This window comes from Scomber scombrus, chromosome 1, assembly GCF_963691925.1.
Source record: "Scomber scombrus chromosome 1, fScoSco1.1, whole genome shotgun sequence".
Classification (NCBI taxonomy): Eukaryota; Metazoa; Chordata; class Actinopteri; order Scombriformes; family Scombridae; genus Scomber; species Scomber scombrus.
Genome location: NC_084970.1, coordinates 19,262,391 through 19,286,728, shown reverse-complemented (window position 1 = coordinate 19,286,728; position 24,338 = coordinate 19,262,391). Strand labels below are relative to the sequence as shown.

General features: G+C 39.6%; 2 protein-coding genes across 5 annotated transcripts in view; one reads left to right on the top strand and one right to left on the bottom strand.

Moving 5' to 3' along the window:
- The window catches only part of rnf111 (ring finger protein 111), a 29,838-nt gene extending 17,990 nt beyond the window's left edge, over positions 1 to 11,848 (bottom strand). For 2 of the 3 annotated variants that reach the window (XM_062422525.1, XM_062422541.1), the window contains exons 1-3: positions 11,364 to 11,825; positions 6,874 to 7,845; positions 3,192 to 3,324 (exon numbers count right to left, since the gene is read on the bottom strand). In XM_062422525.1, the coding sequence (XP_062278509.1) occupies positions 3,192 to 3,324; positions 6,874 to 7,762 (1,022 nt within the window). In that variant the 5' untranslated portion in view covers positions 7,763 to 7,845; positions 11,364 to 11,825. Of the gene's footprint in view, positions 1 to 3,191; positions 3,325 to 6,873; positions 7,846 to 11,363 lie in introns of all 3 variants that reach the window. The other variant, XM_062422534.1, reaches the window with a different exon arrangement.
- A 1,858-nt stretch (positions 11,849 to 13,706) lies between these two features.
- Positions 13,707 to 23,383, top strand: sltm (SAFB-like, transcription modulator). 2 transcript variants are annotated; one of them, XM_062422505.1, is made up of 20 exons: positions 13,707 to 13,841; positions 14,707 to 14,794; positions 14,884 to 14,936; positions 15,689 to 15,716; positions 17,070 to 17,769; positions 18,360 to 18,403; positions 18,526 to 18,635; positions 18,748 to 18,897; positions 19,108 to 19,220; positions 19,299 to 19,459; positions 19,566 to 19,663; positions 19,748 to 19,804; positions 19,907 to 20,052; positions 20,200 to 20,380; positions 20,567 to 20,691; positions 20,908 to 21,081; positions 21,441 to 21,752; positions 21,870 to 22,008; positions 22,428 to 22,585; positions 22,675 to 23,383. In XM_062422505.1, exons 1-20 carry the CDS (start codon positions 13,707 to 13,709, stop codon positions 22,784 to 22,786), a joined length of 3,084 nt encoding a protein of 1,027 aa, XP_062278489.1. In that variant the 3' UTR covers positions 22,787 to 23,383. The 2 variants fall into 2 exon arrangements, with proteins under 2 accessions (XP_062278489.1, XP_062278497.1); XM_062422513.1 differs by lacking the exons at positions 13,707 to 13,841; positions 14,707 to 14,794; positions 14,884 to 14,936; positions 15,689 to 15,716 and adding an exon at positions 15,787 to 16,995.
- The last annotated feature ends 955 nt before the right edge of the window (positions 23,384 to 24,338 follow it).

Genomic DNA, 24,338 nt, shown 5'->3' with positions numbered 1-24,338 from the left:
ACACACCTCTCCACCTTGAGCTCTTTCATCCTAAATAGCACACACATCTTTAAATATAAGCAATCAGCAACCTGCATTAACTCCTTTTTCTAGTTGTGCTACACTGGCTACACCTACATGCACACACAGCCAATGGGAATACTCTGGTTGATGTCTGAACTGGGATAAGGCAATTACACAATCAGAACAATTAAGCATCGAGGTGGCTATAAATAAAGAATGATGATAAACAATGATTACATAAACAAGTAAACATTCAAATACACCTACCGCTGCAACAATTAGCTGATTAGATGATCAATAGAAAATGAATTGGCTACTATTCTGACAATCAAGTGATAACAAAATGCCTTACATTTGTGGTTTCAGCTTCTCAAATGTGAGAATTTGAAACTTTTATGTATCATATATGATTATAATAATAATAAACTGACCATCTTCGGATTTTGGACTGACATTTTAAGGTATTACCTTGGCCTTTAAAATATTATAATAGGCATTTATTTTTATAGTTTTTTTTAACATTTTAAAATTGGTAGATTAATCAATAATTAAAATAAACGTTAGTCCCTAAATGTGTTACCGAAAAAGAGGTCTGGAATTAAAAGTATGAAAAACTGTAGTCAACAGCTCTCCTCTCTAATACTGTGGACTTAAAGATACATGAAACAAAATTATGTATCATGTCTCATCATCAGCTGTGTTGGACAACGCAGAACTATTACAGGTGAAACATGAACATTTGGCAGAATTATTGCCATACAACTTCCACAAAGCTTATTCCAATGAGAAAAGAAAAAGGATATTCATGTGCTATGTCAATTTCAGCAGAACTGGATACACAACAAACAGACCCGGTGAACTGTTTTGTTGTTACTGGGGAGTTCAGCAACTGAGGTCAGTTTTTTTTAATTGAAAAAGAAGCAATCTACTGTATATTTGTTACCCACATGTTTCCATGCACAGCTGTTGGACCACACATTCGTGTTTAACAGCTTGCCTGCATTGTTAACTTGTCCCCCTCTCTCTCTCTCTTTCTGTTGTTATTTTTGGGGTTGAGAAGATCTGTGCATTGATACTCAGGTTATTGATACTGCATCAGTGTTCAGAAAAAAAACCTTTACATTTGTCTTCATGTTCATGTTGAACTTGAAGCTTTATTCACTTTCTGTTGTATTAATCTTTGTCAAACATGCAGTTTATAGTAGTGAGATTCCTTTGTTTCCTTCATAATGTGCCATGTTTGCATGTTGCCATAGCAACTTCTGTCATGTGAATTAATAGTTTGTGTGGTCAGCATACATTTTATTTGCATCTAATTGTAACCCACACCTGGAGTGTGAACTTCCACCAGAAAAATTATAAAAATTAACAGTGACTTTTTTTTTGTTATTTGATACTTCCTGTAATGTGAAAAGCTTTGCACAGCACATCACATATATTCCCACAGATAGATATGGAATAAATGCTTGTGGCTTAAATTATTCTTTTCAAGTTCTATAAATGTTTGAATTCATATAAGTTCAAAAGTATTCCATTAAAAGTCCATATCAACTTCTTGACGTCCTGTCCACTCCTCCACTGTCCATTCATTGTTTTGCAAGAATATTGCTATTGCTACATACACAGCTACTGTTTGTCTCATGAGCATGCTAACCCCATACCATCGACACTCACCACTGCATTCCACAAACAGTGCGCAACTCAGTCATGTGCACTAGAGCTTGGTTATGGGATGAGTGATACAGTTAGTAGTAGCAAGAGGGTATAGTCTTGATTAACATCCAGGTTCACATAGAACACCCCGATCTGAAAAACAGCCATTAGTAGAAACCAGTTTGACTTCCTGTTTTTCCCGATGACAAAACACTACCACAGTAAACAACATATTAAGCATAACAAATATGTTTCAGCAGTATTTGGAAAGGGGGCTCTTCGTGCTCTAAAGAAAGGGGAACAACACCACAAGACCAGTCATGCAAAAGAAACAGAGAAGAAGCTTGTCCTTAGCCCAAGGCTCCAACAGACACGATTACTCACGAGGGAGAATTGCTTTGGACAATTTTGACAAACAATGACATTTCCCACCGTTTTCAGTCTGGATTTAGATTGATTTACAGTTCTGGGAACTCACACAGCTTTTAGTTTGAACCTTTATTTGACTGTTCACCAGAGTGGACTGCACTTCAAAAATACCATTTTCAATTGAACCTTTTGTTAAAACAGGTACATTTAGTTAATTATCAACAAATATTACTTGAGGTGCACCTCAAGGTTCAATATTAGGTCCTATTTTATTAGTCTGTAGATGCTTCACATAAAAAGAAAAAAAATATGATATTTTTTATTAATTGTTAGGCAAATACCACACAACTGCATCTAAATTAAACTTAACAAGGGCAACATAGACTCTTTTAAGAATTTCAATATTTGTCTGAGTGTGAAACACTAGAGCTTCTTATTCTGGTATTTTATTCAATTCACAGGTGAGCCTTGACACAGAGGTAAATACAGTTATTAAAATGGGCTTTAAATGTGTAAGAAGCAACAAATTAAATAATTATCAAAGCCTTCATTTGTTGTCTACTGGAATACTCTATACGAAAATATGATTTACCACAGTATGGATGGAGACCTGTATGTTAAGCGTTAACTACACACAGCTGACATGTAGGCTACTGTCTATCCAGACAAGGCAGGGGAACTTCACTGATGGGAGCATAGCAGGCTGAAATACTCCCAGAGGGAGATCATGGACAAAAGTATATGTGGATTGGTGAAGTGTTTACTAGCAGGAGTGAAATGACCAGTTCTTGCTATGTGAGACACTTTGGGTTGGGATAATCAAATTAAGCTGGTGGAAAGGATCGCTCCAACCCACCTCCAATAACAATTGGGGTAGTTCCAATAGTCAATAAACATCAAGGGTGGGTTGCAATGATTACTGAGCAGTTTGAAAACCTAATTAATGATTATCTGATTCATTTGATTAGGCTTTTTCTTCCTCACACAAAGAGGAGAAAGAAACACTTCCTCTGCACTAACACTATATTTGAGACATGCATAAAATTAAGAAATAAAAAATTAATTTACTATTCTGCTATATTCCCCTCCATATCCATACAACCTGATAGTTAGTCATAGCAAACACATTATTTTTTAAAGCTCACTGGAAAAGCTTGGGTGCGTACCTGAAACCATCTCCAACAGTGACGATCTCCACTTCACTGTCTGTTGAGGTGACGTTGATCTCCTCACTGGCAGGGACAGCTGGAGCTGGAGCCGGTGTTGCCTCAATCACCACCACATCTTCATCCAGTGCACCTGAGCGGGACAGTTGGATTATTGTACTGACATATTGCATACAATCTGACAAAGCCACGAAAAGGATTCAACAACAATAAAATCAAAAAAGACATACTTGAAATGAAAACGTATCGCTTGTATTCTTCAAAAGTTTGTCTACATTTCAGTGGATTTTGACACAGTTTTATTAAATCAGGAAATGTTCACATTAATGGTGGCTGAACTGTTTAGCATTTTATAGTCTCACTCAAAACCTTGCGAAATTAATAGCTTAGTTTAATACCAACTGAATTGTGTAATTGGTCAGATAGCATTTCTCCAATTTCATCTATATTTCATGCTAACAGTAGTGTCATTGGGCTAACAGTTTAACGCTGGGCACAGGAGAAATGTAGGTCATCAGACCTCAGTTCTGTTTGCACTGGACTTTTTTTGGCACTACTAACAAATCTGTCCTGTGACTGGTTCCCTATGCAGCACATCTCGCTTTATCTCTGATTGGATTTAATATCATTAGAGCCACCTCAGGTTTGTGTAAATGCTTGAATGTTGAGATCAGAGGGAAGAGAGTAGAGATGGTTATATTCTTAATACAAAATTATTAATATTTCCTTAAAATGAGTTCAAATCAGTAGTGAACGTTTTTACACACGACACAAATGTGCAGAGCAGTTAACACATCAAAATGAATTGTGAATGAGAGATTTTAAACTTTAAAATTTGATCACTTACACGTTAATATGTCATAAGTACATCTACTCTCTCAAACAATCACTTTTAAAAAACGAGACATGATATATTATTTAAATCTCAAAATTAAATTGACCACACGCACTCAATGAAGATCCCTGTCAATACTTCATATTTTGGGCTCTCGCTGTATTAATGCCATCCACATCATACTCAAGGAACCAAGTCGTGGAAAACTAATGAGACAAATGCATCATTCTCCTCAACCCCCCGAATGGAGGTGGTGCCGGTATCACATGCAAATCCTCCCCAAACAGATTGCATGTTCCTTTTTTTTTTGTTTTATTGGACCCCTAGCTTAACTTATACATTTATCTTAGAGTTAAGCCTAGTCATGAATCTCTACATAAAGTTCACAGCAATTCGAATAATATATGGCATACAATGCAGACAATATTTATTTGTGCATATCTGGTGCATGATTAAAATATACAAATTCTCACCCACGTTTTTCAGCCTTGAATATAAGTCTCAAGACAAACCTTAATGGGAGGTAATCGTCTGTATCATTGTCAACGTATTTTTGAAAGAACTGAAAAAAGGCATTTTAAAGTAAATGCCACGATACTTACATGACAGACTAACATGCTAACAGTCCTGCAGTATTATAGGGCTGTGTTTTTGTGCACAGTGCCCAGCGACTTTGCCATGCAAGTGAAATCCATAATTCCCCACTGTGATGTCTATTGCAATTGTCTCCTGAGAACTGCTGCTAAGCACCCTCTGCAAGTCTCGCTACACGGGACTCTGGTGAAGCTTTCACATGGTTACAAAAACAACAGCACCTTCAAACCTGGGAGACAACTTTAACAAATATTTAATGTAATATAATAACACCACTTACTAGTCTTAACATGACTATATAACATTACATTGAGTCCAACCTGGGTGGCAACTTGAACAGGTTATACATGCACAAGCAATATTTTTGAGACTGATCCATTTTTATAACTGTTATTGATGATGTTGAAAATGAAATGTGACAAATCACCAGATGTGTGCACAAGTGCAGGTGTGGAGCATTTGTTTTATCTAATGAAAAAATAACTTATGTGGGTATGTTTTAATATTTCCAGATGACCTCAAGTAAGACGTAGGATGCACTTCACTAACGCTGAACATTTAGAAGGCTGATTTCATCACTTGCCTCCCTGCCTTCCCCTCGCTGTAAACAAATGCCTTGTTTTCCCTCCGAGACCTGTTGTTTCTATGCAAATGCTGCCGCTCAACAGTGTCTGAGTTTTCTCCCACCTGTCTCCCACCATAGAGGCACAACAACTAACTTTCCATTCTCCCATAGGGCCACAGCAGCAGAGCCTAAATGGCTACATGAAGTAAACAATGAACTGTGGCAGAGGTGAGGCAAAGCATAAAGCATACACTGTTAATGCTTGACCATTTCAGACCAGAAAACTGAAGGTGCCCTTCGTATGCACACTGTGCTTGTGTAGTGAGGGAAGAAAGCTATAGCTCAGATGTGGGAGCTACATAAACCTGTTGTTCCAACAGGTACAGAAATCTGTAGTTTCCATTACAGCCTGCCAGGTGTGGGGCCCTGAACAGTGGAGGGGAGTAGCTGTTTCTTTATCAGCAGAGCCTTCAGATCAACAACCCACACCAGACCATGCCATTAAAACAACATACATCCAGTATGTATATACATGTTCTCACATGTATCATGTTTGAGCAAAACTCACATCAAAAGCTATAATAAGTCTAACAATTTTCTTGGGTATTTGTATAGACATTGAACAAACGACAGCGGGGTTAAGCAACCATTTTAAATGGACGGCCGGGTTATTTGTGATCTAAATGACATCATCATAGATCATGAGAGATGATGAGAACGTATAATTATCACACTTCTTTTACATACAACTTGACAACCCCAAGTCCTGTGTTATGTGGGAACCACTAATGCATCGTCTTAGTTAGAAAATGATCAAGTAATTGCTAATTTTACAGTGAACTGAACTGACATATAGGGTTTAGTAGTTAGATAAACTGTGACATTACATTTAAACTTTTAAAGTGTACAACACCAACAACCTGTTTACTGATTCAAAGCTTATGTTGCAAGTTTACAACATATCTTGACGACTTCTCTAGGAATAGCCTTTTCTGTTTTCCTGTTCTGCTTTTCAGTGCACATTTATTCACATTGCATTAATGTACTTTGACTAATATATGTTAATGCATGCTGGTTGTGATTGTCTTTCTGCAACATTATGGATCTTGGTGCATATGAGCTAAATTATACAGCCAAAAACTCTTTGCTTATTTTTTAACATAACACATAAATTATACAAATAAATATGTCTATATAATTGTGTAACCCTCACAGCCTAAAACCTGGTTAGCAGCCACTTGAGGCTGCTTGCAATGTTCATTACGCCATACAATTCAAAAACATCGCTCATTATTTTGCAATTCTCAGGGCCTTACCAGTAATCGAGCTACAAGATGAAATATGGTTTTTAATGAGGGTGTCACTACAGTAAAGACAATAGGGTAAAACAGCTCTCCAAATGGGAAAAAATAAATATACTGATCAAAATGAGTAACGAAATGAAATGTTTTATGTAGTGTATAAACTATCTACATTTTCTTTTATTGACTGGTGATCAATTCAATAAATTCATTTTACCCATTACTACACCAACTTTGAAAGCCCTAAAAGTACAAGAACAAATGTCTCTTGTAGAGACACAGTAATGCTGGTTAATGCTTTCAACCACATGATAAAGCCCACATTAACATCTCATGCTGTAAAAGATCAACACAAAGATATAACAGAGAGTCAGGGTTTGTAATTACCTGTGGCTACTGTAGCACTGTTGGTCTGGCTGCTGGTGCTGCTGACATCTACATACAGCTCATCCTCAGCTTCAGAAGAGGAGTGGGAGGACGACTCACTGCTAAGCTCTTCGCTGGAACTACTGGTGCTGTGGAGTAGAGCATATTTCCTACGTGCAATCACTTCACGTTTCTTCCTCTGCAGTAGTAGTCGCTCCTTTTGCTTCTGAGTCCGCTGACCCCCTCCAGGAACTGATTTCACAAATCGTTTCCTATGCAGAGGCCGCCGGCTGCTCAGACACGGTCGCTTCAGCAGCACAGGCTCAGCCTCAGACCGCACCCACTTATGCGAGCGGTTACCCCGAGTTCGACCCAGAACAGGTCGAACGGGACGCAGACCGACTCCAGTGGCTCCTCCTGTCATCAGGGCAGGAGCCTTCTGTTGGCCCCCTGTTGCTCCAGCTTCCCCCTCTTCCTCTGAGCTAAGTGTGTCCGAGTCCCCAAATCGCAGGCTGGAGGATGGGGAGGAAGCCCAGTCACTAAAAGAGGACTCGTGATTATGGTCGTCCTCACTGGGGTGCTGTAAAAGTTCTACCCTAGGACGCTGAGGGGCCAGTGAACTCTCACTAATGTGGCCCTCCTTCAGCGAACAGTCTGATGGCCCTGCCTGTTGGCCTTTTCTTTTTCTGCGCCCGGGGAGGCTTTTCTCTGAGTCTCTGTGCGTCCCTGTCTCCCTCAGGGTCCGATGCCTGGTCTCAGCACACAGGGTTCCAAATTCGCTGCCTGCCTTTCCGATCACCTCCATGTTGTTGGGGAAGCTCTTAGCTGCCTCCATGGGCTCTGGGTTCACCAATGGCTCCTTCAGATGCTCCTGTCTGCTGGAGGCCTCAGATGGCACCTCACTCTTCATGGTGGCAGCTCCGTCCTCACAGGGAAAACACCAAGTACACTCGCATCAGTTCCTAGGCGTCTATCCACTGCATCTCACTAATTCTAAAATAAATAGGAAAGGAAAAGAGTTAAATTTCAAGCACACAAGCCGCCACGCTGGATGTTTACCAAAGAGTAGATCATTACGACGATGACATGATTAAGACTTTACACGGCTTCTCAAATGACACTGAAGACCACAACAAAAAATAAACAGGACTAGTGTTCAAATCTAATTATGGGTTCTGACCAATGAGCTCTAAAAATATTATAAGTTCTACTTCATCCATGCAGTACTGGGATAAATTATCAAGTAAATGTATCAGTCACCAATATCTGTGATAAAGTCAGGAAGCTTGTCAACTCGACTCTGCAGGATGCTCACAATCTTTACATTATTAGATGACATGGTGAGAGCTGCTTCATGGAGTTATAAGTAAATATGACCAAATATTTAAATTATGGACTCAACCCATAAGAACATTACACACATTTACTGAATGCAAGCAAATACTTAATCTTAACGATCAGCCAGCACAAATTAAGGATAACTACCAAAGCTTTGGTTATTGCAGAGGTTTAGGTAGACTCCTACTGAAATCAGACACAAAGCTTATTTGACGTTTTTTTGGGCAAAGCTGATCCAATGCACCAATCATAGTTTACACAAGAAGTACTTTTTGAAAACAAGGACATGGCAGACATATTTAAATGACCAGTAAGTCACTATTACCCCCCCCCCATCCCTACTACTAACAGTTACAGTGGGCTTGGCAAAGGAATTAGAAAAACTGATAAAAATCAACTCCATAAATTAGATGAGGATGATACAAAGAGCATAAAGGAGTGGCCAAAATCTGTTACATTAAAGTATATTAAAAACCTGTTATCGCTCTCATTAAAATGTTTCCATAATGCAGATAATGTGATCATTTAAGTTCTCATGCTGTTTGCTCTGCATTGTCAAACATAACAGCAACTGTAGAGTATATCAGATTAGCATTTAACCAAATACGTAATTATTATACTTTTACAAGCACTTTATTGACCAACTTGCAGCACACAAGCCAAAAACCATTAGTATGCCATTCACAATATTTCATGTGTAATGTGAGGCAATGCGTTCATTCACAAACACTCATAAATTAAGACAGCGTAACGCAAGATAGAAAATAAGTACCCACAGGTTGAGTCAAAATTAACATCTGAGTCAATACTGATGTGTTTTATTGTTGACTCAAGGCAACGCATTAATCTCACTAAATGAAAATGGACCTCAAAGGGAATATCCACCATCAAACTGATTCTCATGTTTTTGTCTTGGCTTTGTTTCTGCGTACGTTCGTGTGCACCAACAAGTAAAAACTGAACAAAAGGAGGCACTTAAGCCATGTTATGGGGTAGAACTTGGGAGGAAATGTGTACTGCTGTTTTCACAGCAGTACAAGTGCTCCCAGAACTACGCCAACTACCAGCATAGCAATGCTTAAGCTTCTTCTAGAATAAAAAGACGATACATTTTTAATTTAGTGTCATACTGACTCTAGCTGTAAAAAAAAAAAAAAGCTATTCTAGTGGTACTCTAGTGATACTCTTCCTCAGCTACAGATATTTTGATAGACAGTAGGTGAGTCTTGCAGTATCACATTTGGTGTCCTCATATCACAGCCTTTTAAAGAACATATATATCTAAACAATATACAAATACAAAAACAACAACAACAAAAAAGCTCATTTAAATTTAAAAAAACAACCTAGATACAAAAAGGTCTATTAATGTAGTACGACTTCTAAAAACGCACACAGGACAAATTAATTTATCCTACTCCCTACACAAATGCTTACAATACCAATAGAGAAAATCTGAGTTAATGCTTAACCTACAGAGATGAAATAGTGTGACAAATCAACTGTCCACTATAATCTATCTTAAATCACAACATCTACTCCACACAGCGGAAACCTTAAATTTGATCGTTTGTAATTGGAGAAATCCAAATATGGATATCTCTATTGCAGATGCTCCAACATGTCATTCATCAGTTGAATGGCTGTGGTGATGTCTACTGAGTGTGCTGGGTTTTAATAATGTTAGGGACGGTGCAAGGAAATGACACAAGTTGAGGCTCATGCACAGTATGCATGCGGTGATCTCACCGCCGGCAACAAGCCTACCACGATTTTTGGCATGATATAACTAGCAAACAAAATCATGGAGCTCATGGACCCCTGTGTATGCAGCCATCTCGCAAAACAACACAAGAATATAAAACCAAAGCTCATCCCTCGTCTCATCTCGTGTTGTTTGCTGAGACGACATGAATCACGACATTAAGACATTTGGGTGTCTTGCTTTCCAAATTCTGCTTTGAAAAGTTATTACAAATGTTAAGAGCCTGCCAGTATCCTGATATGATTGTATCTGCATCAAAATCAAACTTGCAAAACATGGTGAAGAATTTAAAATCCTAACAACTGTATTTCTGGCATTTTAATCCTTTGCGGGGGCTCAGTTGTTACCAAATTCAAAACTCATATGAACGCTTCAAGATTTCTGAGTACGGCTACAAACACTACTACACTTCACCTCTCTCAGTAAAATGTAATACAACATTCCTGGTAGTGTTTGCTGAAGTGTCGTTGCATTGGACTGCATTAGGTTGTACAGGAGTGCATGATGCTCCCGTACGTTGCACTGCAGGTTTATGTGTTCGATAGGCTTATAGAGAGAGGAAAAAGCACCAAGTATTCACTGCTCATTTCAAAATGACAAACTGGTTGTCACTTGACCTGCAGCTGCAACTTTTGTGGAAACATGGCTGATGTGGCTGGTGGTGACAGTGGCAGCTTTTTTCAACAATCAGGTGAAACTGTGAATTCAGTGAGCCAGCTGTCAATAACACAGACTTCATGCTTTTTTATTATATACACAATTCACTGAGTATTAGTCCTTCAGATGCTAAAGAGAAAGCTGCGCAATGACATGCATGAATTCAGGGGCCTCAGAGGACAGCCCTGAAGGAAAAAACTCTCCATGCATCAGGGCTGAATAAAGCAGATTTCTCATAAAACGGATCAAATGACGATACGTAAGATATAACATGGCTACATCTAACTGAACTGGTCGCAGCTACTGATAGAAAAAATATGCTGTTACAGAAATTGCAACAGTAAAACAATTCAAGATGTACGACTGAGCCAGGACTGCTGAGCTGCTGCTAACGACACACATCGTTCTCTCTGTCTCACCAGGCGAGCAAAAACAGAGCTACATAGATTTATTTAGCAAAGCATGACAGTATCGAGACTGAATCTGAGGCTAAGCATAGTTTCTACAACGCTAAACAATTACAATAAGCTCGGCTGCTGTCTGTCTGTCTATCTGTCTGTATCCCACAAACGTTGCTGGGGTGACTAAGGCCAAAAAAACCCTCAATAAACTTGAAAAAAATACGATGATCCAATGTTAGTCAGTTATAGTACTATGTCAGCTATCAAATGAATAGAAAACACAGTGGACAGCGAGCCAGCTAGCCTGACAGATAGTACTCCAGACAGAAGACAACAAAGACAACACGTACCTGGGTCTAAATCCTTTTTTCCCCAAAGCGTGTCACCGTCCTTTTTTATAACATGTGAGGTTTTAATCCTGCAGAATATAACGACAAGCTGTTGAGGAACGGGGCAAATATCTACATGTTAACCCCTAGGTATAACTTGGATAGGCCTACACAGATGATCGCGATCCGAGGACGGTAGTGGCTGGGGTTGTGAAACTGACAACACAGTCCCGAGCAAAACCGAGAAGCAAAATCAGAGGCAACGGGGCCCTTGGATGGCTACGAGCTAAGCTAACGAGAAGGCTAGCTCAACTTCAACTCATCAAATAGCCGATTATCCTCAACCATTTTGACTCGCAAATGAATCCTATCAAATCTTAAAAGCTAGCACGGTCTCTATAGTAGGTTTCTGTTTGACAAGATAGAAATGTCTCACTATTTAGCCCTCGACGAAGTTCCCATTCCTGCCCTCCGAGGCTCCCACTGTTGTTTACCCAGCAGGTCGTCTGCTCGCTGGCTGCAGCCTCAACATTGACGCTACCCTCTGTGCCGCCAGGGGGCGCCAATCAACCAGACAGGTTGCTAGGCATTACTTTACGACACTTTGCGACAGTTATTATTATTATTATTATTATTATTATTATTATTATTATTATTGTGTTGTCATCATCATCAACTTATAACACGTCTATATATTGCAGATTTACTTACACAGAGATTGATTATTGTATATAGTATTTTGGTTTATTTTTGATTTGATTTGATTTATTTGATTTATTTGATCACTTTTACTCTTATGCTGCTACTTTTTCCCACTATACTGCTTGTGTGAATTTGAATTTCTCCCGAGGGGGGTCAATTAAGATACATCTTTATCTTATCTTATTAATGTCTCATTATATTGTTTTTATTGCTTTTGTACTTATTATTTATTGTTCTCTTAATTCTTTTTTGTTGATGCTCTCCTATTTTTAATGTTCACTTTGTTGCTGTAAATAATGTAAATGTCCTCATTGTGGGACTAATAAAGGAATATCTTATCTTATCTCTTTATTTTATTTTATTTCATATGGATGGAGTTGATCATACCCCATTATCGAGTATATTCTTGTCAACAAAACTAGAAGCATCAAGTAGGTTATTAGTGATAATTTAACATTGTGACATGTTTCATTTTCCTTGATTGCAAATACTGTATTAGGGCGTCCCCTGGCGGCAAGAGCTTAGTCCTGTGATCTCTAGAGCATTTTAAGGGGTTTGCGACTGATATGATCAATAAAATAAAACAATCAATAATGAAAAGTATGTACATTGGTAATGTTAAGTACCTCCTCTTATGAAGAACTGAAAATACTTGATGACCTCTACAGCAACTGTGGAAGATTATTATTATTATCATAATTATTATTATTATCATTATTATTATTAGTTATTATTATTAATCTTTCTTATCTAATGTGCCTTGTATGTTGAAAGGTGTAACTGTTGTTATGATTTCTATGCTATAATGTTTCTAAATGAATCCTTTTATATTTTAAACGAAACCTTTTTGAAAATCTCTCTGTCAAGTGGAATGTGATATTGCACAAATGGATGTCATTGCAACTAGTTTGAACTCACATTTTTTTATAAGAATCAGAGGGTAATATGACAAGGCATATGACAGAAATCACACAAACAGAGCAATGAGAAGAAGCTTTAAGATGGATCCAGAGTAGGAACAATTATATTTATAAACTACATGATTGACAGCATAAGGCTAGGCTTTGCATATCGTGCAAAGGATAGAGTTTGTGACTACTCACCCCCTACAAATATCTGAGGCTGGTGTGGCAAATTTAAGATTGGGTGTAGGTTAAAGGAACAACCTCGAGCTCAACAATAGAAGCAATGTGGCCTATGTAAGATCATCAGCTGGGTATGGCATATGTGGACTGGAACAAGGAGATAACTTTGCTAAAGAAATATGTCCCTACTGCTTTATAGGCTTTTTATTGTGATGAAAAATGAAGTAACTGAAGTAAAATTCTCTGTCACTCTGAAAAGCCTCACATAGAAGACAACCTGCACAAAGTCTGCTGCTGCAGTTAAATAAAAAACTGTAGCCATCGTTATGGAATTAACTGCCTGTTTGTGAAATGTTTTGTGAGATACATACAACCTACAGTTGGCTTATTATGCACAATGCACGGGGATATATCTTATGGCACGCTGATTTATAGCCTAGTGTTATTTCTTTATTATCCTGCTCCTCCCCTACAATGGGGGGCGCTGCGGCTTTAAATGACAATAAATAAACAACGAAGAAGAAGCAGAAGGAAAGTCAGTCTGCGCGCGCGCACGAGTCAGTAATCTTGAGGTAAAATGGCGTCGGGTGCCATTTCCACGGAGTCAAAGAAAATATCAGAATTAAGAGTTGTTGACCTTAAATCCGAGCTCAAACGAAGGAATTTGGACAGCACGGGTGTAAAGAGTGTTCTTCTTGCAAGACTGAAACAGGTAACCAACAAAACATGAGCTTATTTGAGCAAGAAAGGAAGATAAATCCGGGGAATGCAACGCAGAGTAGCTAACATTAGCTGAGAGACTTCCTGCGCCGCTGGCCAACTTCAGCCAGGTTAACAGTCAACATTTTTAAATGAGTACTTTTAGTTTGGACTGTGTAGCCAGCTACACTTTAGATAACTCTACGCAAATAGTCGTGTAGCACTCGTCGTCAGCTACACATTGGGAAATGATTAATGCGAGAAATAGTTGCTGCAGTACTGGAGATGTGAAGCAAAAAGGGTCAAAATGGGCTCCTTTTAAAAAAAGGTGACAATGTATGAAAGGCCTCCAAACAGCTCAGACATGAGAAGACAGCAGTGAAGCTGAGGCTTTACCATCCTAAATGAGGGCATCATTTAAAGCTTATCGTATTATAACTGATTGCACGTGATAGGCTTCAGCCTCTTGAATTGAGGTGGAGGACCAACTTGGCATGTGCGCATATTCAAGTGTGGTTTTAAATAGACTCGCCTTAAATGTGTTTGTTTGATCACAATGAAAGATGTTAACATCTAAAGTTGTGTTGATCTATGAAGAGTTTCGGTTTAAGATGACTGGGGAGATGAAGTGATGGCACATGGCCGGCGATTTAGAAAACATTTCAAAGATAGAAGTGAAGATGTTGACTACAATCATTTGCTGCATAATGTGCTGCCTTGACATTTAACACTTCAATTTGAATTTTGTAACAATTATCTAACTCTTCTTGTTTATCTAGCTCACAGTTTAGTCGGTCTTGATTAAACAACACATGGGATTGCGGTTCTTGAACAACAAGGGTGGCCTGGTTTGATTAAATTACTTGTTTTTTCTTAAGGCAATTGAGGATGAAGATGGAGATCCTGAAAACATTCAGCTCCACCTTTCAGCCGACACACCCCCTCGTAAAGGTGGAAAACCTAAAGGTAATAGAGATGGGCTGAGTTAGAAAGTCTGTATGTTCTGTATGTTTTTCACATGGATTTTGAATTTTTGTCTTTGTTTAATCTTTCAGGGAAAAAAGCGGATTCGGACGCAGACACCATGACGGAAGATGTGTTTTCCAAGGTGACTGTGGCATTGCTTTCTTAATGTTTATCACAACTTTATTGCTTTTTTCGTCCTTGCCCTCTACTACTTATAATGCGTTCCTCTCTGATTTGTATGATGTGCCATGCTTGTAGAGACTTCCTTGGCATAAGCATTTAGAACTATTGTTTTTAATTGTGAGCCTGATCACCATAGTGAGAGCTGTTTCCATGGTTTTTGGGAAGCCAAGGACCCTGAATATATTTAAAAGTTTGGGTCGCCAAAGGAGGTCACACAAACCTCTATGTATTTCAACAAGTGTCCGGTGACTGTCAGGAAGTCAAAGTCTGACGTGTGAGAAAGATGTATGACAGGAAGCAGTGAAGATACTTGTAAACATACCATGCTTAGCGTATTGTCTACAAAGTTCTCATGCATGTAATTCAGGCCTCCCTTCTCAGTCCTGTTCAATGCACAAGAATTGAAAAGAAAAACTGAAACTTCTTCCCTGTTATCCTTTTTAAAGGACTGGGAAAAAACGTAGCCCACATATTTGTCAAAGCTACATTTTAATGTAAAAGTAAAACGTTGAAAAGTAAAAGTGATGTATCTTTGGACTTTGATGTGAGACTTAAATAATGCAATATGGGCACTGAAAAAGATAAAACTAGAAGTCCATATTGGAGAACTACTGAAATGCAATAACAAAGTATTTCTGAACACGACTCCCTTTTCTTGTTCTGCCTATTGTGTTGAAATATTTGTCACCTCACCTCTGTTTTCTTTTATAGGAAAGCGAGGAATATGAATCAGAAAAAGGTATGTATGCTGACACACTTGCGCCAAACTGTAACATTAAGGTATTTCTTTTTTACAGCTCGCGCATATGATGGCAAGAAACTTGTGGCATAACTTGCATCTATTGGTATTTTATGCCTCTGTTAGCTACTGCACTATCTTGGTCACAATACATTAAAAAGAGCACCAAGAATATGCTTATTGAAGACATTTCTGAAGACCGACTCAACATTTTTTGCGCACACATGAATCATTGGATGCAGGTTGCCTCGTCTCAGGTACCAAGTTTACTTGGATTACTATAAATATTTTAAAGAAATGTTCTATTGGTGTCAATGGATTTCCGTTGCCTCTGGCACCCACCTGCTTACATTCCCAAGGGAAACGAGGAGCAAAGGTTTGCAAACAAACTGACATTTTATGTCCAATGAATTGGAAGAAGCAACAACTTACAGAACTTGAGGATCATTGCACTTTTCCTGCTGACATTTTGATTGACAACATTGGTGGACAGACCAGTGACAAGTGCACTGCATAGGTCCGAATACTTAATTCCCTTTACTACAGGAATCAGGCACCTTATTCCAGGCTTTGACAGATGAGACAGCCTGTGAATGAAGCTGGGATTTGGGCAACTCAAGGATAGCCAGACTGCTTGAACAAGATGCAGAGGCCTTGGTTGATGAGGCGTTAGAAAGACCAAGAGACTTCATCAATTCGTCACTGACAACATCCATCTGTATTGCACAGCTCCTGACTGTAACCCGAGCACAATTTGTACTGTGAAGAGACCTACCATACATCATGACCAGGGACTGGCAAGGACAGACTCTTGTGACTAAAAGGACACACCTTTTGTACACAGGTGTGTACTGTTGACTGGACACACTACAGCAGGGTGGATTTGATGATGAGAGACAGTATTTCAGGGTTTCTTGAAATCTGCTGATAAGACATTGATGACATTGATTATTGAAGAAATATTCGAAGACATGGAAGATTTTCCAAAAATCACAGACGACTTTCCATGGACTGACCAGCATAACTGAAGGAATGAACTGAGTTTTCCTCCCGGTTTGAACTTTGGCTTGAGATTCCCACCTGGAGAACTACCACATCGCTTAAAAAGCATCTGCACGTTCAGTTTGAATTGTGACTCAAGTACATTAGATGTGTCAAGAAATGAAGACTACTGAATCATCCCCATTTTCAGTGAAGATTGTGTGTTTTGTGTCTTCCTGTGGTGTCTACGCCCTCGATGACCACTAACACTAAATGTGCTTTCTATTCTACTTTTTAGGTAAAGTAACATGCGACATGTCAATGTTAAAAGTTGTCTTTCTTGCCATGTTTATCCTTATTAAATCCCTCCAGATGTAACTGATACAGATGATGGTACTCGTGAAAATTCTAAGCCTGCACCCAGTGAGGACAGCCTTGCTCAGCCTGAGGCTGAGGCCCTGGCTGAGGCCGAACCAGAATCAGAAGCTATGGTGGCTGAGGCTGACTCAGAGCCAGAGGCGGATGCTGAGGATGAGCCAGAGGCGGATGCTGAGGATGAGCCAGAGCCAGAGCCAGAGGCGGATGCTGAGGATGAGCCAGAGGCCGACGCAGACGCTGAGCCAGAGGTGGATGAGGATGCAGACCCAGAGATGGATGAGGAGGCTGAGCCAGAGGCGGAGAGTGAACTGGCTGAGATGGATTCTGAAGCCATGAATTCCTCTAAAGAAGCTGAGGATGATCACCTATCCGTCTCAATCCAAAATGAAGATGCCATCACCCTAGATGTTGATGGGGACGATCTCCTGGAAACAGGTAAACATGTGAAACTTCCAGATCCAGAGGCAGAGAAGGGCACTGATGAGCCAGAGGCCTCTGCTGAGACGGGCCCAGATGATGACATGAAGGCGGAAGAGACCGAGGGCCACAAAGATGGTAAGAAAGATGATGGATCCAGGGAGCCCACGAAGAAAGACAGCAGAGAGGCCTTGAAGAAAGCTGAAACGGGAGATAAAGAAAAGGATTCTGGGAAGAAAGGCCCCTCCACTACTGGGGCATCAGGTCAAGCAAAGAGGTTTGTCTTTCTATGTCAGTTCTTTGATACTACTACCAAGTCCAGCTCACTAAGAACGCAACATTGTGGGTAGCCTCAAGATTTTTTTTTTTTTTGCCTTAAGGGAAGTGTTCACTGATGTACCTAATCCTGCCATTTACTACTTTTGATTTATTTTTCTGACGTTGGTTAAATTGTGGCATTACCCAGGAGATGAAAAACACCTCTTACTTTGTTACTTTGACTGTTCCAGCAGTTGTAAAGCCTTTTCCAGTTTCTACAAAAGGCATTGTAAAAGAGCATTAGTCCCCATGATGGCAGTTTTTTTCTTTTTGGTCAAATGATTCGCTGTGAAGTTGAACAAACCTCCGAAGATTTCATTGGTCCAGGGAATAAATTGGCTGACAACCTGACCCATCACACCACTGGAAAAGCAATGAAGCCTTTGAGACATTGGTTCAGATCCACGCCTTGCCTACAGGATTTTTTTTTCTGAAAAGTACAAAATATGATGTGTCATTCCAATAGGTGTATGCGTTGTCACTTTAAACCAGGGTTTTATTTTCTTTCACTCATTTCATCTGTTTGTTGTTGCAACATTTGCTTTGTAGCTCTTCAAGAGACAGAGACGGAAAAGCTGCAAAGGATGAAAAAGGTAAGAAATGTCCTTGTGCTGTCAGAAATATTAAAAACAAGCACTTATTTTATTCAACTTGATGCAATATCTGTGTTATTAATACTAACTGCTGAATTTGTTGTGGGAAACCTTTTCATCAGGAGTTGTCAGCAGTAGCAGCAACAGCAGCTCTCGTAACATTTGGGTGAGCGGCCTGTCATCAAACACCAAAGCAGCTGATCTGAAGAACCTGTTTGGCAAATACGGGAAGGTAAATAGTGTGTGCTGTGTTTTTGAACACAATTGCACAGTGTCACTGCAATTTTCTGCTCAATGTCTTAGAAAAATGCATTTAATCCAAATTTCTGACTTGGTGCTAACAGGTTCTAAGTGCGAAGGTGGTTACAAATGCTCGCAGTCCTGGTTCAAAGTGCTACGGCTTGGTGACGATGTCTTCTAGCACAGAAGTGACACGGTGTGTCTCCCACCTCGACTGTACAGAGCTCCACGGGCAGCAGATATATGTCGAAAGGGTAAGTTAGGAAGCAGATGGATTTCTTTTCCAGTTTTTCCAGATTGGATTTACTTTATTGCAGAGTATTAGAAGTCAACAATGTTTCCAGAGATGTGGAGTGGCCTTTTATTAATGTGAAATTTTTGTCATTTATGTCATTATATTACCTTTTTGTGCTCTTGTTTTGGTTTGGTTTGATTGGTTTTGATTTGTATTGTTTTTTTCCCAGGCCAAAAATGATCCATTCAAAAAAGAGCCCTCAAAGAAGGAAGCAGAGGACAAAGCAAGTTCCAGCAAATCAAGTGATAAGCGCAGCTCCACCGGGATGAAATTGACAAACAAGTGAGTGAGAAAAAAATTGACAAGTGAATCCTTTGCTGATTGAAAGCAAGTTTAACCTGATGTTCTCCTCTCATGTAGAACACAGCCATCTTACAAAAAAGAGGACAAGAAAATGGATAAACAGCCAGAAAAGGAGAGAGATTTATCCAAGAAACAGGAGGCTAAAAGTGGAAAATCTGACTCAGCTTCACCTAACTCGGGCCAAGGTTCCTCGAAGAAAGATGACAGAAAGCATGGGAGTAGGTTCTGTTCCTTCTCTCGTTCAACTAATTTGATGCATTCAGTTAAGTTAATAAATGATCATATGCTTGCTTTTAGATTTTTTTATATTTTCTTTTCCTCTAGGGGCAAAGAGTCCAGGCAAGATGATGATGGCCGATCATGCCAAAGATTCTAATATGGGCAAAATGAGACCTTTTAGAAGGGGACGGTATTTTGATAAAGTAAGACTTTGATTTGTTTATTTTTAGAGCATGTTTTTATTCTTGTCATCAGATGTAAAATGAGCTTCTGTTTTTTTCTTTCAGCCGTTTGTTAACATGAATTTTCAAAGACGGCCCAAGTGGTTGATTCCTCCTGAAGAGGTATAAAACTTTCGATATTATGGACACAATGTTAAGTATTTGGTTCTGTCATCCCACACCAAAGTGATATTCATTGCTACATTTTTCATTCTCTCCTCTCAGTTCGAGATGATGAGAGACAAACAGCGACCTTTTACTAATAAAGGGGAAGACATGGACATCCTGCCTTTTGAGAAGATAAAGGAGCAGAGGATGCGTGAAAGGATGGCTCGTATGGAGCGTGCACGTAGAGCTGTAGAGTTACGCAGGTAATTTGGTAAAGTTTACACACATTTAATAGTCAAAATTGATAATAGAAGTATTAAAATAGAACATATTTTACTGCCTCTGTGGCAAACTCCGTGCTGCAGTTCTACTTTAACTTCTAAGTCAAGGAATGTATATCTGTTTTTTAGGCGACGTGAAATTGCAGAAAGAGAACGGCGTGAGCGTGAACGTGTTCGTCTGTTACGGGAGCGTGAAGAACGGGAGAATCTGCTCCGGGAACGCCAGAGACTAGAGATGGAAAGACAAAAGCTGGAGAGAGAGCGCTTGGAGAGGGAGAGGCTTGAGAGAGAGAGAATCCGTATAGAGCAGGTACAGTGAGCATGAAACAAGTCACCTGCTTGTAAAAGTCAAAACATTTTCACTGTCAAATGTTTGAGAAATTTTACAGCAACCCCAAAATATATTACTTTATAAGTGTTACTGTTGTTTTTTTTGCATAACCATATACACACCCCATAGCAATTGAATTCAATTGGTGCATATCAATATTTTCAGGAACGCCGTAAAGAGACAGAGCGCATGGCACGTGAACGTGAGGAGCTACGAAGGCAACAGGAGCAGCTCCGCTATGAGCAGGAAAAGAGAAACAACCTCAAAAGAGGCCGTGAAGTTGAACACGGGTATATACTGTTTCTGTTTTTCTCCCTCAGCAGTTTGGGATGATAGTGTGATTATTGTGACTAATTGTTTGGCTTATTTGACAATTCATCATGAGGCAGTGATTCACATACATTTTATTTAGCATAAATGATACCACAGCACTGGATACACCTTTAGCATCCTAAAATACCCAAGAAGTGGGAACCTTAAACTCAAGGTGTCTGTATTTGTTTCAGTCGGAGGGACGATTCCTATTGGAATGGCAACAAGAAGATTCAGTCTGACTCTGATGTCCGTCTGAACCAAGGCTCCAACTACAACCGGCAGCATAACCGCTTTTCAAACTTCAACCCCCGAGAGAGGGGTCGCTTCCCAGAGCCTGCTGTCGAGCAGCCTAACACATATGACAGGTACAGGTGTTTGAAGCTGGAATTGAGATTGTGGTAATGTTACAATAAGGAGACAATATTTCTGTCAGCAGGTCCCACACTCATGTAGGCTATTAAAAAGTTATTGATTTTATTGGCTTCTAATTGGGTATACTGTGAGCAACGCTGAGTACATAAAGGCAAATGTAGTTGTTGTTTTTTTTGTTAATAATTCACCTCAGGAATTTTTTAATCCTATGTGGGTGAGGCAGGTAACTAACTGCAAAATAAATATTTCAGATTGGCAGAAGAGTCTTAAGCTTGAGGGTGTGCAGTAATGAATTGGCTCTGTGAATGCCGTGCTGCGACTAATCCCAACTTTTTTTTCGTTTTGTCTGTAGACGAAACCGGTTTGATGGTGAGCCTGAAGTAAAAAAGAGTCGCCCTGCTCCTCACAGAGAGAGCTCTGGCTTTGAGCGCTACCCCAAGAACTTTGATACGGTTCGCAGAGCTGAGCCGCCCCCTCCTCCACGCACTGAACTCCGAGACACAGACCGCAGGGAAAGAGATGAGAGACGGCCCGTACCCATGCATGATCGTCCTATGGGAGCTAGAGCTGCAATGCCTGGCATGTCGCATAACCGCTCACCCAGGGATGGAGGGCATGGATGGAAAAATGATGGCGGCATGAATGCCAACAAGGGAGATATGCGGTAATTCAAGTAATGTATTTTAAAACAATTATCATTTGGCTTTTGCTGTCCAGTAACTGAAAACTAATCTTTGTTTTAATCTCTTGCCTGCTGTTGTGCTGGTGCTGGGTGGAGCAGAGGACCTATGCGAATGCGTGCAGAGCGATCAGGCAGAGATGGACCTGGTCCATCACTGAGAGGAGGTTCCTCAGCCAGAGGTGGAAGAAGCAGCTTTAATGACCGAGATGGTGGAAGACCCATGGTGATGAGTGACCAGGTCAGTTTACCTTCTGACTTGGAGTCATAGTCCATTTCTTTGAGCCATGGTCATTCATAAAATATTAAAATGTCCATAGGTTATTTTTTTAAGTCTCAAAATGTGTTAATAACTCAGCTGGTGCTGATATGAATTTATCAAAAGAAGCTCAGCCTCTCAAATGTGAGGATCATATTGATCAGTGAGAATTTGTAATAAAGATTTTTTTGTTAGTTGCAGCACTATAATTTCCTGTCTAGTTTTATTAGTCTACCAGTAGTCCCACAGACCTATTTGTTTTTACTGAGGAAATAAATCATACTTGTCTTTGTCTAGACTTAATAACAGCAAATGTTCAGCCTTTAAGCTGTTTCTCACACACACATTTCACAGTTCATATAAGACTGGCTCATGACTCCAAATCTTTACTGTCTCTGCAGCCATTTAGCTCTGGCCGCCAGGTTGTGGTGGAACGTCACAGCAGGGAGCAGGGACTGAGGAAGGAGTGGCATGGCGGGTCAAGTTCACAGGGCGCAGGATTCCCTGACAATCGCAGAATGGGAGACAACCGGGGCAGCATGATGGCTCCACCTTCCAGGTAACACAGTCACAAACGTTGACACAACTTAAATAGTATTGACCCTCGGTCTCCACCGTCTAACAAATGATCTTTTTGTCTTTCTTCAGTCACTCCTCGTCTGGAATGAACCGAATTGTACAGATCACCAACAACCCCATTCCCAGCGGTGGCAATGTGGGTGGATTCAAGCCCTTCAAAGGAACGCCGCGGCAGTTTTAACTGCAACCAAAATCTGCCACTTTAAAGCACCTGAACATTTTAAGACTTTTCTGAACTCTTTATTTTTTAGAGTATCAACTGTTTTTAGGTGGCACATTTGTTGCCACGAGGTTGATAACACTATTTTATTTTGTATAGACAAGTGTTTACCTCAGTGTAGGGTATTCCTGACAGTTCTTCTGTTACCATTAAACAACCCCGTGCACAAGTTTTACTTGTATTTAGGACGCTATTGTACAGCTTTAGGTCTTTGTAACAAGTTTTCAAGTGATGATATCACCTCCTTCAATTGAGTGTTGTTTGTACATTTTCAGTAGCCTAGTATTGAGTCCATTCTCCTGAAGGCAATGTCACACTCAGTTTTCCTGTGTTACATGTCTTATTTTAGTGTATTATAGAGCTCATGAAGTGATATAGGAGTTTTTTTTTTTCTTTTTGAAAAGTCATGCTTGATGTGGATGTCTTGTTTTGTAAAAAAAAGTTGTTGAATTTACTCAAACAATGTCTAACAAACCCTACATAGTAGCAAAATACCTCCCGTAGGCCACAACTTGAATTACTTTCAGGCCTTCATCTCTGAAATAAAATTTGACATTTAAGTCTGTCTCTGTAGCATTCAGTGGTGTCAGAGGACAGTTTTTTTTTTTTTTGCCCTTCAGTACAAACAGGAACCAGTTTAGTTGCATCTGTTTTGAGCCACAAAATGTGGTTCACAACATGAAACCTGTCCTTAAAAAAGGCCATCAACATAATCCTACATATTGTTTTCAGTTTTATCTATTTCAATTTTTTTTAAATTTAAATAAAGAACTCACTTCTTTTCATAGTTGGACCAAGACTACACATCCAGAGCTGCAATGCATGCACCGAGATGGTTGATTAAAGCTTGATTCAGCTTCAGAAAATTAAGCACAATGAGTCATGGTGGCCAGATTAACCTAGCAGTAGAATGGGGGAGTAATTTGCTGTTGGGGCCTTCATTAACCTATCTCCCACCACTTCCTTTGTGCATTACGTTAAGTTGCCAGAGCACACAGCGGTACAAAGCAGTAGCCAAGAAACAACCAGTGCTACTACACTGGAATATTACTGCCAGATCCTGGCTTTGCTGTTTGTTGACACAACTTTTTTTAGGAACATGTACTATGTGACCACAATATTAAAAAAAGGTCTCAAAACTAGATATTGATACTGGCCATCTTTGCAAGTTGCCCCTAACTTGCAGATGGTGACTGGAATTTAAAAATTGTCAATATTATTAAGTAAAGACTCATGGGAACAATATCAAGGGTTTTTGATGCAGCATGTCTGAAACAGTCAAAATATAGTTGAATTCTACACCCCTGCTCTCAGACTTTGATGAAGTTTCATTGACATTTGCTGCCATTTGGTACCTGAGGCTCAGACTTACATTTTTATTGTAAGAAAAATTACTTTTTCTTCTATTCTAATTACTTGATTTGCCCAGTGATGAACTGTGGTCAAGTTTAGGAAAAAAAATCTATTTCATTGAAATTTTATTTATCAACCACAAATTCACTAACATTATTGG

Coding starts and splice junctions, on each gene's coding strand:
- sltm (XM_062422505.1), top strand. CDS start 13,707: ATGGCGTCGGGTGCCATTTCCACGGAGTCAAAGAAAATATCAGAATTA. Junction 14,937..15,688: donor CGGAAGATGTGTTTTCCAAG/GTGACTGTGGCA, acceptor TTTCTTTTATAG/GAAAGCGAGGAATATGAATC. Junction 20,381..20,566: donor AGAGAATCCGTATAGAGCAG/GTACAGTGAGCA, acceptor CAATATTTTCAG/GAACGCCGTAAAGAGACAGA.